This window comes from Alosa pseudoharengus, unplaced genomic scaffold (genome assembly GCF_046254945.1).
Source record: "Alosa pseudoharengus isolate Yale_2024_CS ecotype anadromous, Long Island Sound unplaced genomic scaffold, YU_APseudo_1.1 YU_APseudo_1.1_scf_1, whole genome shotgun sequence".
In the NCBI taxonomy this organism is placed as follows: domain Eukaryota; kingdom Metazoa; phylum Chordata; class Actinopteri; order Clupeiformes; family Clupeidae; genus Alosa; species Alosa pseudoharengus.
In genome coordinates this window covers 21,442,597-21,455,684 of record NW_027468564.1, presented here as the reverse complement: position 1 = coordinate 21,455,684, position 13,088 = coordinate 21,442,597, and the positions used below count along the sequence as shown (strand labels likewise).

General features: G+C 43.4%; 1 protein-coding gene across 1 annotated transcript in view; it reads right to left on the bottom strand.

Annotated features, from left to right (window-relative positions):
• Nucleotides 1-2,366: 2,366 nt before the first annotated feature.
• The window catches only part of myo15ab (myosin XVAb), a gene marked incomplete at its 5' end in the record, with an annotated part of 125,721 nt that continues 114,999 nt past the window's right edge, over nt 2,367-13,088 (bottom strand). Inside the window, 3 exon segments of the mRNA XM_076279044.1 lie at nt 2,367-2,468; nt 3,097-3,240; nt 5,117-5,250. Coding sequence (XP_076135159.1) covers nt 2,367-2,468; nt 3,097-3,240; nt 5,117-5,250 — 380 coding nt within the window.

Sequence of the window (13,088 nt, the reverse complement as noted above, 5' to 3'; positions counted from 1 at the left end):
AGCGCAAACTGCCTGTCGCGGGAGCTGAAAGTGGCAGATTGCATTTGTCATGTCATGCATATGCATTCATGGGAGGATCCAGGGGAAAGTGGGAGTTTAGTGTAAAAAGATGGGAGGGGAAGAGTAAAGAGTGCCTAATTATGTATTCCGCGGTATGTACAAAGACTGCTCCTGAAAGCGCACGTCTATTCTGCGCCTAAATACTTCCGCCTTGTAAAAGCAGGTGTTAATCCAAATTGCAGTTCAATGTGTCAATAAGAGAACCTTTCAAAGACAACAGAATCGCTATTTAGAGCACCAGTTTTTGTGGTGAAAGTATTTGTACTACCAAAAGCAACCTTAACTTTCGTTGGCCTTTTGAATGTCTTACTTTCACTTTCACGTCATTCACTTAAACTTTCCTACTTGCTAGATTTGACCAATCTTCCATAGCCTATGTGCACAAGTAGTTTGAGTAGAACTACTGATCTTCAATATCTCCCTGCTGGTTTACATCTTATCATGTATGGTATTATTTCATGATCACTAAACGTTTGATTCTTTTTAATGTTGTCATCAGTTAACTTCATTGAACTGCGTTTGTATGTAGGCGCTGCCATTCAGTTGTGGACGTTCGTAAATTGTGTTTATGGGCGGAGAAAGGCAGAGAAAGGCGGAGTTTACACCAAGGATTGAACGATTGATAAATACGATGGAAACTTGGGTCTGACAGACTTCAATCTGCAGTGTGTCCATGACTCTGATAACGCTACGTTCACAAATGTACGTACATCTGGCCTTCTGTGTTCACTGTGTGCTGAGTGTGTTTCACTAATTCACAAATTGGGATAAATGCAGAGACCAAATTTCCCTCACGGGATCAAAAGAGAATATAAAGCCAGCAGACTAAAGAATATAAAGCCAGCAGACTAAAGTCTGGCTATAGAATGAGGGCTTTTGAATGAAGTGATTTAAATGTTTATGAATGACTTCACTAATGAATAGTGCTGCATCATCAGTTCCTTTAGCAGTACGATAGGCCAACTGGACTGAGTCCATCTTTGAGTCCAGTGTCTCCATGAGGTGGCAAAGGTTGCTTATACTTTTTGAAGATACATGTCTGTAGTTTGCATTTTTGTATGATAACCCTTATGGAGTCACAGCTAAATTGGTGTTATCAGCTGTTAAAGTTACCCTCCCCCATTGAAAAAACACATTTTTGACGCAGGTGGCTGTCTTGCTATTGACCTTTGTTAAATACATATTTTGCATTTCTGATTTTATGTTTTGTATAATTTTAAAGAGGACAATCTGAGCTTTCATTCAAGTCCTTTTGTGAACACTTTGGACAAATGCAGCCGACCCTGGAGCTTTTTCTCTGTGCTCCTGTGAGAGCGTGTCTTTCTCTGTGAGAGCGTGTCTTTCTCTGTGCTCCTGTGAGAGCGTGTCTTTCTCTGTGAGAGTGTGTCTTTCTCTGTGCTCCTGTGAGAGCGTGTCTTTCTCTGTGAGAGCATGTCTTTCTCTGTGCTCCTGTGAGAGCGTGTCTTTCTCTGTGCTCCTGTGAGAGTGTGTCTTTCTCTGTGCTCCTGTGAGAGCGTGTCTTTCTCGGTGCTCCTGTGAGAGCGTGTGTTTCTCTGTGAGAGTGTGTGTTTCTCTGTGAGAGCGTGTCTTTCTCTGTGAGAGCGTGTGTTTCTCTGTGAGAGCGTGTCTTTCTCTGTGAGAGTGTGTGTTTCTCTGTGAGAGCGTGTCTTTCTCTGTGAGAGCGTGTCTTTCTCTGTGCTCCTGTGAGAGCGTGTCTTTCTCTGTGAGAGCGTGTCTTTCTCTGTGAGAGCGTGTCTTTCTCTGTGCTCCTGTGAGAGCGTGTCTTTCTCTGTGAGAGCGTGTCTTTCTCTGTGTTCCACATACACATAAACACACACTTCATTTAATTTATATTGACTTTATTCATATAATTTCATTTTTATTTACATTATGAGAAATAAACTCATTCACACACACACAATCACACACACACAATCACACTTACACACACAAACAATTCCCTCTAGTGCCCTGGTGTACAAACCTGTACAAACGCGCGCACACACACACACACAGACACAAACGTTTCCCTCTAGTTCCCTGTACAAACCTGAGCTCATAAAGAAATGTACATGTCTGTGTTCAAACTCAACTCAATTTCATAATCATTATGGCCACAATAAAAAAGACAAAAAGGTTTAGTGTGTGTGCGTGTGTGTGTGTGTGTGTGTGTGTGTGTGTGTGTGTGTGTGTGTGTGTGTGCTTGCATGCGTGTATGTGTGTAAGTGTATGTGTGTGTGTGTGTGCGTGTGTGTGTGCGTGTGTAAGTGTAAGTGTGTGTGTGTGTGTGTGTGTGTGTTCGTGTGTTAGAGCATGGTGATCTCGCTGGGTGGAAGGGTCAGTCTTTTTTCCCGGACGGACAGCAGGTTCTCCACATGCATGGCGATGACACGACACAGCTCCAGGCCCTAGACACACACACACACACACACACACACACACAGACACAGACACACACGCTCACACGCACACGCACACACAAAAGACAGGTGAGTGTGTGTATTTTGCATCCTTGATGCACATATTACTGACTGATGCCTTGATGAGCATGTGTGTGTGTGTGTGTGTGTGTGTGTGTGCTTGTATATGTGTGCATGCATATGTGTGTGTGTGCATGTATATGTGTATGTATATGTGTGTGTGTGTGTGTGTGTGTGTGTGTGTGTGTGCATGTGTGTGTGTGTGCGTGTGTGTGTGTGTACCTGCACTAACTGCAGCTGTGTAACTCTCTGGTTGCTGAGGTCTCCCAGTAAGCGGTGTGTGTGCGTGTGTGTGTGTGTGTGTGTGTGTGTGTGTGTGTGCATGTGTGTGTGTGTGTGTGTGTGTGTGTGTGTGTGTGTGTGTGAGTGCGTGTATATGTGTGTGTGTGTGTGTGTGTGTGTATACCTGTTCCAGCTGCAGCTGTGTAACTCTCTGGTTGCCGAGGTCTCTCAGTAAGAGGTGTGTGTGTGTGTGTGTGTGTGTGTGTGTGTGTGTGTGTGTGTGTGTGCATGTGTGTGTGCGTGTGTGTGCGTGTGTGTGTGTGTGTGTGTGTACCTGTTCCAGCTGCAGCTGTGTAACTCTCTGGTTGCTGAGGTCTCCCAGTAACAGGTCCACGTACGGGTAGCTGTGACCACTGCTGACCGGTCGCTGAGTGTGCGTTCCCTGGACCTGCTTCAGAGGAAACCGCACCAGCAGCTCCTGAACAACAGAGAGAGGGAGGAGGACGTAGTAGAGAGAGAGAGAGGAAGAGAGAGAGGGAGAGAGAGGGAGGGGAGAAGGAGAGGGAGAGAGAGAGGGAGGGAGGGAGGGAGGGGGACGTAGTAGATAGCAACTTGTACTCAGTAGATTTTTTCTGATTCTTTTCGCATCAACAGTACTCAGTGACCTCGAGAAAACAGAATTCTCTTTTAAGATAGCTGCCCTTCTTTAAACGCTAAGGTATGTAGTGTGTTAAGATAGGTGCCCTTCTTTAAACGCTAAGGTATGTAGTGTGTTAAGATAGGTGCCCTTCTTTAAACGCTAACGTATGTACTGTGTTAAGATAGCTGCCCTTCTTTAAACGCTAACGTATGTAGTGTGTTAAGATAGCTGCCCTTCTTTAAACGCTAACGTATGTAGTGTGTTAAGATAGGTGCCCTTCTTATAGGTGCCCTTCTTTAAACGCTAAGGTATGTAGTGTGTTAAGATAGGTGCCCTTCTTTTAAACGCTAACGTATATAGTGTGTTAAGATAGTTGCCCTCCTTTAAACGCTAACGTATATAGTGTGTTAAGATAGGTGCCCTTCTTTAAACGCTAACGTATGTACTGTGTTAAGATAGGTGCCCTCCTTTAAACGCTAAGGTATGTAGTGTGTTAAGATAGGTGCCCTTCTTTAAACGCTAACGTATGTACTGTGTTAAGATAGGTGCCCTCCTTTAAACGCTAAGGTATGTAGTGTGTTAAGATAGTTGCCATTCTTTAAACTCTAAGATATGTAGTGTGTTAAGATAGTTGCCCTTCTTTTAACCCAATTTCATAAAAACGGTGGCGTGTTCCTTTAAGGAATGAGAGCTGTCTTAACACACTACAAACACTAACATTTAAGGAATGAGAGCCTAACATGCTACAAACGCTAACGTATCAGAGAAGAGAGCTGTCTTAATAGAATGCTCCATTCACTGAAATATTTGGTCTAGTTTAGCTGTATACTTTATTGACACACTACAAACGTTAACATGTCAGATCTTAAAACATGTCAAAATAACCTCACCAAACATAGAATATGATCATAACATTATGAAGAGCCGTGTAATACGATCGTTAATAAGGTATTCAGCTAAACTAGACCAAAAAACAATATTCCTCAAAGGTCTCAGGAGAAAGTGTGTGTGTGCGTGCGAGTGTGTGTGTGTGTGTGTGTGTGTGTGTGTGTGTGTGTGTGCATGTTGTGTCCCTCCACTACCTTTGGTGGTGCTGTTTCCTTTGTTGTTACTTCTGTTACCTTGTTCTAATTGTGTACAGGTGAGACCTGTTGTGAGTGGGCGGAGCCTAATTGTGTACAGGTGAGACCTGTTGTGGGTGGGCGGAGTCTAATTGTGTACAGGTGAGACCTGGTGTGGGTGGGCGGGGCCTATACAGGTGAGACCTGTTGTGGGTGGGCGGAGTCTAATTGTGTACAGGTGAGACCTGTTGTGAGTGGGCGGAGCCTAATTATGTACAGGTGAGACCTGTTGTGAGTGGGCGGAGCCTAATTATGTACAGGTGAGACCTGTTGTGGGTGGGCGGAGCCGGCCCCTTAAAAGCACACCAGCTCTTGACTTCAGAGGAGACTTTGGTTCCTGTTGTTGGTCTTCCTGTGTTTGCCTATTCTGTTGGAGTCTCAAATGGGATCTCCCATTTGTTATTTTGTAACTTACCTTATTATTTAATAAACCTAAAACAAGCCCAAGTGATTTGATGTTGTGGCCAGGCCTGGTTATAACAGCGCATGTGAGCGTGCTTGCGTGTGTGTGTGTGTGTGCGTGCGTGTGTGTGTGTGTGTGTGTGTGTATGTGTGTGTATGTGTGTGCGCATGTGTGTGTGTGTGTAACTTACATGCGTGTCCTTGTGCAGGAAGTGAAGTCCGTTTTGATTGACAGCCAAGATGCAGGGGGCGGAGACTGCAACGTTGCTGCTGCTGATGATGTAGAAGAAGGAGGAGCCAAACATGGGGAACGCACACACCAGACCTGCACACACACACACACACACATATTAACACACACGCACACACACATATTAACACACACACACATATTAACACACACGCACACACACATATTAACACACACACACATATTAACACACACGCACACACACATATTAACACACACACACACACACACATATTAACACACACACACACATATTAACACACACACATATTAACACACACACCAGACCTGCACACACACACACACATATTAACACACACACACACACACATATTAACACACACACATATTAACACACACACACACACACACATATTAACACACACACCAGACCTGCACACACACACACACACACACACAAACATATTAGCACACACCAGACCTGCACACACACACACACATATTAACACACACCCACACACATATTAACACACACACCAGACCTGCACACACACACACACACACACACATATTAACACACACACACACACACACACACACATATTAACACACACACCAGACCTGCACACACACACACACACACACACACATATTAGCACACACCAGACCTGCACACACACACACACACACACACACACACACACACACACACACACACACACACACACATATTAACACACACGCACACACCAGACCTGCACACACACACATACATCAACACGTATTAACACACACACACCAGACCTGCAAACACATTAACATGTATTAACACACACACACACACACACACACACGTATTAACGCACACACCAGGCCTGCAAACGCACATACACACACATTAACACGAATTAATACACACACATTATTAACACACACACACACTATCACATATTAACACCATGGGGGCAGGCGAATTCACGGAAGTTGAAAACACCCATGGAGCTGTGGGTATCCCCATAGAACACCCATGGAGCTGTAGTTATCACCATAGAACACCCATCCATAGGCAAGGCAAGAAAGCGTTTCCGGTTTCCGGTCGGCATGCTCCGTATGTAACTACCTAAACTTCCAAACGTATCTATCTTAAATCTCCTTGTTACCATCTACTTTCTACGGATTTACTGGCTACCGATTATATCTCGTAAACAAACTGTTGCATAAACTGTTGTTGCTTGAGGCATTGGATTATCGGACTCTATATAACCTTGATCGCCAAACTTTTCTGTCAAACGTTAACACGTGAAACGTTAAGCCAGCATCAAGGGCTGCAAATAATACCGGGCCAAGAAAACGCTATCTGGAAGAAGAAAGCATCAAATTCCTTCTAACGTCTCCTTTAAAAACTAGTGACTCAATATAAAAGTGAGATTTTCTCAGATTACTCACCCGCTACCTGTGTTCGAGTTATCAAGGAACTGCACGATATCGTTGTTGCTAGCCAACTAGCAAACTAGCAAACAAACGTTTAAAAGAAAGCTGACACAGACGAGCCCTCGCCGCGACACGATGCCTCCCCTCAGCTGTGCACCAGGCTGCGACTCATGCGTCCTTCTCAGCGAAAAGATAGTGGAACTTGAAGCCAGAATAGCGACCCTCCATCAGATTGAGAAGGATGAACAGTTCCTCGACACCATTCTCTCCGTAAGTAACGTTACCTCTCTTACACACACTAATGCCAGATGCCCTGATTTCACTCTGTCCTCCAATACTTTAACCATGCCATGCACTAATGCAACTTCTGTCCCTGTTGCCTCTCCCCGGCCTCTGCTGAGAACCAAGCCTGCTCTGCTGGCCAGCTCCACTCCACACCAGCCTGAGCCATGGCGTAGAAGCAAGCATCACAAGCACGGCAGACGGTCCGGACAGCACTCAGGCCCAGCCCAACCTATACGACTGGAAAACCGCTACACCATTCTGACCGAGGATGAGGAGCCCCTCCTGCCCTGAGACAACCATCCTGGTCCCTCCTCAAAGTCGGCACCCCCCCGACCCCCACCTCCCCGGACCTCATCAACCTCCACCCTGGTCATCGGCAGTTCCATGGTTAGAGACCTCTGCATTCCCCCATCATGTAGCGGTCCCTCCAAGGTCTACTGCTTCCCTGGTGCCAAGGTCCTTGACATCCAGCAGAAACTCCCAAGCATCCTGCCACACCAAGGTCAACAACATCATTGTACACGTGGGCACAAACGACATCAGAGATAAGCAGTCAGTAGCACTGCAGGAAAACTACAAAACTCTCATCACCACCCTGATGGGCACAGAAAAACGCTTTGTCATCTCTGGGCCTCTCCCTACCTACAGAAAAGGTGCTGAGAGATGGTCCAGACTGTTCGATCTCCACACCTGGCTCAAACGCTACTGCGCTTCCCTAAGCATCCCCTATGTCAACAACTGGGGCTTGTTCTGGGAGAGGCCCAGTATGCTGAAGCGTGATGGTCTCCACCCAAACCAACATGGAGCCAGGCTACTCTCTGACAACATAGCGTCCACACTGAGGCTTTGACATTCTGTAGAAAATATTACAGATTCACGCCCCCCAGGTATTGATTCGAATGGCATTATACATGTGAATGGGTCTGAGAATGTTTTCTGCAGGGTAACATACAATACTACTACCATAGATCAAGCTGCTTCATGCAATAGCATGACTTATGCTTATAGTTCTATTCCAACGTTGATTTCTACCCAACGTATAGTAAAAAGAAAAGACAAATTTAAAACTAGAAACCTAACAAATATTCTTTCCATACCTCAGCATATTCCTCAAAAGCCAGAGGCATTTTCAGCTTACAAGGGCTTACTAAATAAAGGTGCACTTACTACCAAAACCTTTGCAATCAATGATTATATTAGTAAAAAAAAAATTGGATTTTCTGTTTCTTGTTGAAACCTGGCTGACTTCAGACAGCGAAGCTGTTCTTGTTGAAACCTGTCCTCCAAATTATAATTTCTTCCACTCAATTAGACAAGGCAAACGAGGTGGTGGAATTGCCTCCATTCTCTCAAACAAATATAGCTGCACTAGAGTCAACTTTGGCGAATTCGCTTCCTTTGAGTATATTGCCCTCACTCTGAAGGCTGACCCAGCTGTACTTCTATTAACCTTATACCGCCCTCCTAAACTATGGACTGGCTTTCTCGACCAGTTTTCTGAACTTATGTCGCTCATCATCACTAGCTATGATCGGATAATTGTAAATGGCGACTTTAAAATTCATGTCAATAAGACAACTGATGCTAAAGCCAGTAAGTTCCTTAATGTGTTAGACAGTTTAGAGCTAAAGCAGCATGTTACAGGACCCACCCACAACCTTGGCAACACCCTCGATCTAGTCATTTCTAGAGGGATAGAAGTCAGACTTATCAGTAAATTATATAAATATGTCTGATTATTATTGTGTATCTTTTAATATAGTACTACATACTCCAAAAATTCATCCCGAAATTGCAATCAAATTGCGGCTCTTGGACATTAGAGCAGAACAGCAGGTCATAGCTCTTATAGACTCCATAAATTTAGATATTTTACATCATCCCATTGATCAAATGGTAGAGGCTCTTAATCATGAATTAGCCACTCTGCTTGACAGAGTAGCACCCTTAAAGACTAAAAAAAGGCCCTGTAGCAAACTTTGGATGAACGAAAATATCCATGATCTAAAAAGATCATGTAGAAAAGCTGAGAGAACATGGAGAAAAACTAAGTTACAGGTTCACCGTGCCATTCTAAAAGAAAAAATAGCAAATTATAACAGAGCTATAACAGAGAGGAACCACTTCTCTAAGGTAATTGGTTGCTCTCCACCATTGATAGGCTATTGCATCAAACACCTTTTGATACACTCAGTCAGGCATCCTCTCTAAGATGCGAAGAATTTGCAGACTTCAAAAACAAAGTCATTTCTATAAGGGAGGCTATTGGTAACACAAGTAATATGTTTGATAGTACACCCAAAAATAGCCCCCCAAAGTTAAGGTTCTTTAGCACTATTACTCAATCTGAGCTTGGTAAAATTATAACTCAAACCGGCTCCTCAACATGTGTTTTGGATCGAATCCCTACTAGATTCCTCAAAAATGTATATGATAGCTTAGCTCCCTTTATTCTCAAGGTAATAAATACCTCATTAGAAACAGGTATATTTCCAACTGCTTTTAAAACCGCTGTTGTGAAACCTTTACTTAAAAAGTCGAATCTTGACCATACCAATCTGAGTAAATACAGGCCTATATCAAATCTACCTTTCCTGAGCAAAGTACTTGAAAAAGTAGTTTGTAATCAGTTAAATACCTTCCTCAACGAAAACAGTATCCTTGAACAATTCCAATCAGGTTTTAGATCAAATCACAGCACAGAAACAGCTCTAGTAAAAATAGTCAATGATCTTAGACTGGCTACTGACTCAAACAAAGTCTCAATCCTTATTCTTCTGGATTTGAGTGCGGCATTTGACACCATTGATCATAGCATCCTAATTCACCGCCTTGCGAAGTGGGTGGGTCTCTCTGATAATGCTCTAAACTGGTTTCAAACCTACATTACTGGTAGAGATTTTTATATCAGTCTAGGAGATCATGTGTCTGAAAAACATGACTTGCCTTTTGGTGTGGCCCAGGGGAGCTGCCTTGGTCCCCTGCTATTTTCCCTATATATGCTTCCGTTGGGAAACGTCATAAGTCAGCATAATGTTAACTTCCATAGCTACGCAAATGATACCCAATTGTATATTTCTGTGGAGCCAACTAACCCAGATGGCCTTTGCTCCCTCACTGCATGCCTAACCTCCATTAATCAGTGGATGAGCAAAACATTTTTGAAACTAAATGATGACAAAACAGAGGTACTTTTAGTTGGACCAAAACTAAAGCGAGACATTGTTCTTAGTAATCTGGGGAACTTGGCGCACCAGGTCAAACCAAAAGTAACTAGCCTCGGTGTCATCTTAGATGCAGAGTTAAGTTTTAAGCCCCATATCAGTAAAGTTACTCAGACAGCCTATTTCCACCTGAGAAACATTGCCAAAGTGCGGCCCTTTTTAACTCAACAAGATGCAGAAAAACTAATTCATGCCTTTATCACTAGCAGGTTAGACTATTGCAATGCACTTTTCACTGGTCTTCCCAAAAAACATCTAAAGAAATTGGCACTCATACAGAACTCTGCGGCTAGACTTTTAACTAAGACCAAGAAGAGAGAACACATCACCCCTGTGTTGGCTGAACTCTGAATGGCATAGCACCTTCATATATCTCTGAGCTTTTAATATCTTATCAACCACAAAGGAAACTTAGATCATCCAATTCTAATATTTTAATTTCCCGTGCTCCACAAGCAAAGTGGAGAAGCTGCTTTTATCCATTATGCCCCCAAACTATGGAACACCCTGCCTCTGTACATCAAGCATGTTCATGTTCATTCGAGTTCAGTAAATATTTTTTAAAAAGATCTGAAAACATACCCATAATCGTACCCAAAGTGCTCCACAAACAAAGTGGAGAAGCTGCTTTTATCCATTATGCCCCAAAACTATGGAACACCCTGCCTCTGTACATCAAGCAGGCGAGTTCAGTAAATATTTTTAAAAAAGATCTGAAAACCTACCTGTACAGGAAAGCTTTTAGTTAACTCATCTTATCCTGTAGACTACTTTTTCAGATTATTCTACATCTGCTGCTATTGGAGGGCGCATCCAGCCAGAAGCAGATGGGCTCCCCCTATTAAGTCAGGTTCTGCTCAAGGTTTCTTCCTGGAATATGGGAGTTTTTCCTTGCCACAGTTGCCATATGATGTGCTTGTGGGGGGTAAAGGGTTAAGGCTGTTATTGTTATATATTATATATGTAATAATGTTATTATGACCGCCGCGCAGCGAAGCGGCAGTCATATAGGTTTAGTCAGATTTTTTTTTTTTTTTTTCGCATGCCCAAATTTCCGTCACTGAAAGACCGGGGTACACGAAACTTGGTGGGCATGTAACCCCACATGGATAGCATGGAACCATCGATTTTCGTTTTGATCTGTAGCCCCCCCGCTGGACTGGACCCCCGAAAGGAGGGTAGGGCAGACACAGTTTTCTGTGAATATCTCGAAAACCGTAGGGTTTAGGAGGACCATTTTTTTTTTGTATGTTGATCTCAAGGGGCCATGTCAACCCATTCCATAACCACTCATTTCATGTATAGCGCCACCTAGTTAAACACAAAAAAGTAAAAATGAGGTGTTGTAATTGAAGGTATCTGTGACCTAACATAGTCAAAACTGCACGAAATTGGAAGTGTAGGATCATTATGACACCCTCTGTATGCACGCCAAATTTTATGGAATTCCATTCATGGGGGGCCACACAATAAATTAATTTATGTTACTATACACCAACTGGCCTGTAGGTGGCCGGAGACAGTTTTCTGTGAATATCTCGAGAACCGTAGGGCCTAGGAGGTCCACCTTTTTTATGTATGTTGGTCTTAAGGGGGCATGTCAACCCATCCCATTACCACTTATTTCATGTATAGCGCCACCTAGTTAAAAATTAAAAAGCAAAAAATTAGGTGTTTTCATCACAATATCTCTGGCTGACAAGGTCAAAACTGCACAAAATTAAAAGTGTAGGATCATTATGACACCCTCCGAATGCATGCCAAGTTTTGTGTACTTTCGTTCATGGGGCGCCTTATAATAAAATAATTTATGTGTACATTTAGTGACGTACACCAACAAGGATTCCCGGGACACTGAAAGACTGGGGTACACAAAACTTGGTGGGCATGTACCCCCACATGGATAGCATGGAACCGTCATTTTTCATTTTGATCTGTAGCCCCCCCACTGGACTGGATCCCCCGAAAGGAGGGTAGGGCAGACACAGTTCTCTGTGAATATCTTGAGAACTGTAGGGCCTAGGATGACCATTTTTTTCCGTATGTTTGCCTCCAGGGGTCATGTTAACCCATTTCATGTGCACACATGTGCACAAACAGATACACACACACACACACACACATACATTCACAGTAATCATACGTATGACACATACTCACATAGTAGACATATGTACGGGCACATACGCAGGCACACACACAAGCACGCACACACACACACACACACACCCACACACACACACACACTCACACACACACACACCCACACATAACATAAACATAACACAAACAATCAAGAATTTCTCAGAATTATGAATAGGCAAGATGGAGGTGGGGTTGTATAAAATTCATTTTACATGTGAAATCTATGAACTAATCATGTTTTGGTAGCAGATACCAGTGAGAATTGAGTGTGGATAATGCAATTTAGTGAGACAGTTAGAATCATATAGGCCTTTCAGCGTGATTTCTTTTTGTGGAAAAAATGTGCTGGACTGGGCGGCGGTCATATTTTGTACCGCTCTGCGGTACATCTAGTTTTCTATATTTTTGATATGTTGCTGAGTGGATCATAAACGGCCCCAGCAATGAAGAAAAGTGATTGATAATGACTGACTGACTATTATTGTGTTACATGCTTCAAATGTAAAGCACTTTGAGCTGCATTCTGTGTATGAAAGGTGCTATACAAATAAAGCTTATTATTATGACCGCCGCGCAGCGAAGGTTTAGTCAGATTTTTTTCTTTTTTCTTTTTCGCATGTCCAAATTTCCGTCAATGATTCCCGGGACACTGAAAGACCGGGGTAGACGAAACTTGGTGGGCATGTAACCCCATATGGATAGCATGGAACCGTCGTTTTTCGTTTTGATCCGTAGCCCCCCCGCTGTACTGGACCCCCCGAAAGGAGGGTAGGGCAGACACAGTTTTCTGTGAATATCTTGAGAACTGTAGGGCCTAGGATGACCAATTTTTTCCGTATGTTTGCCTCCAGGGGTCATGTTAACCCA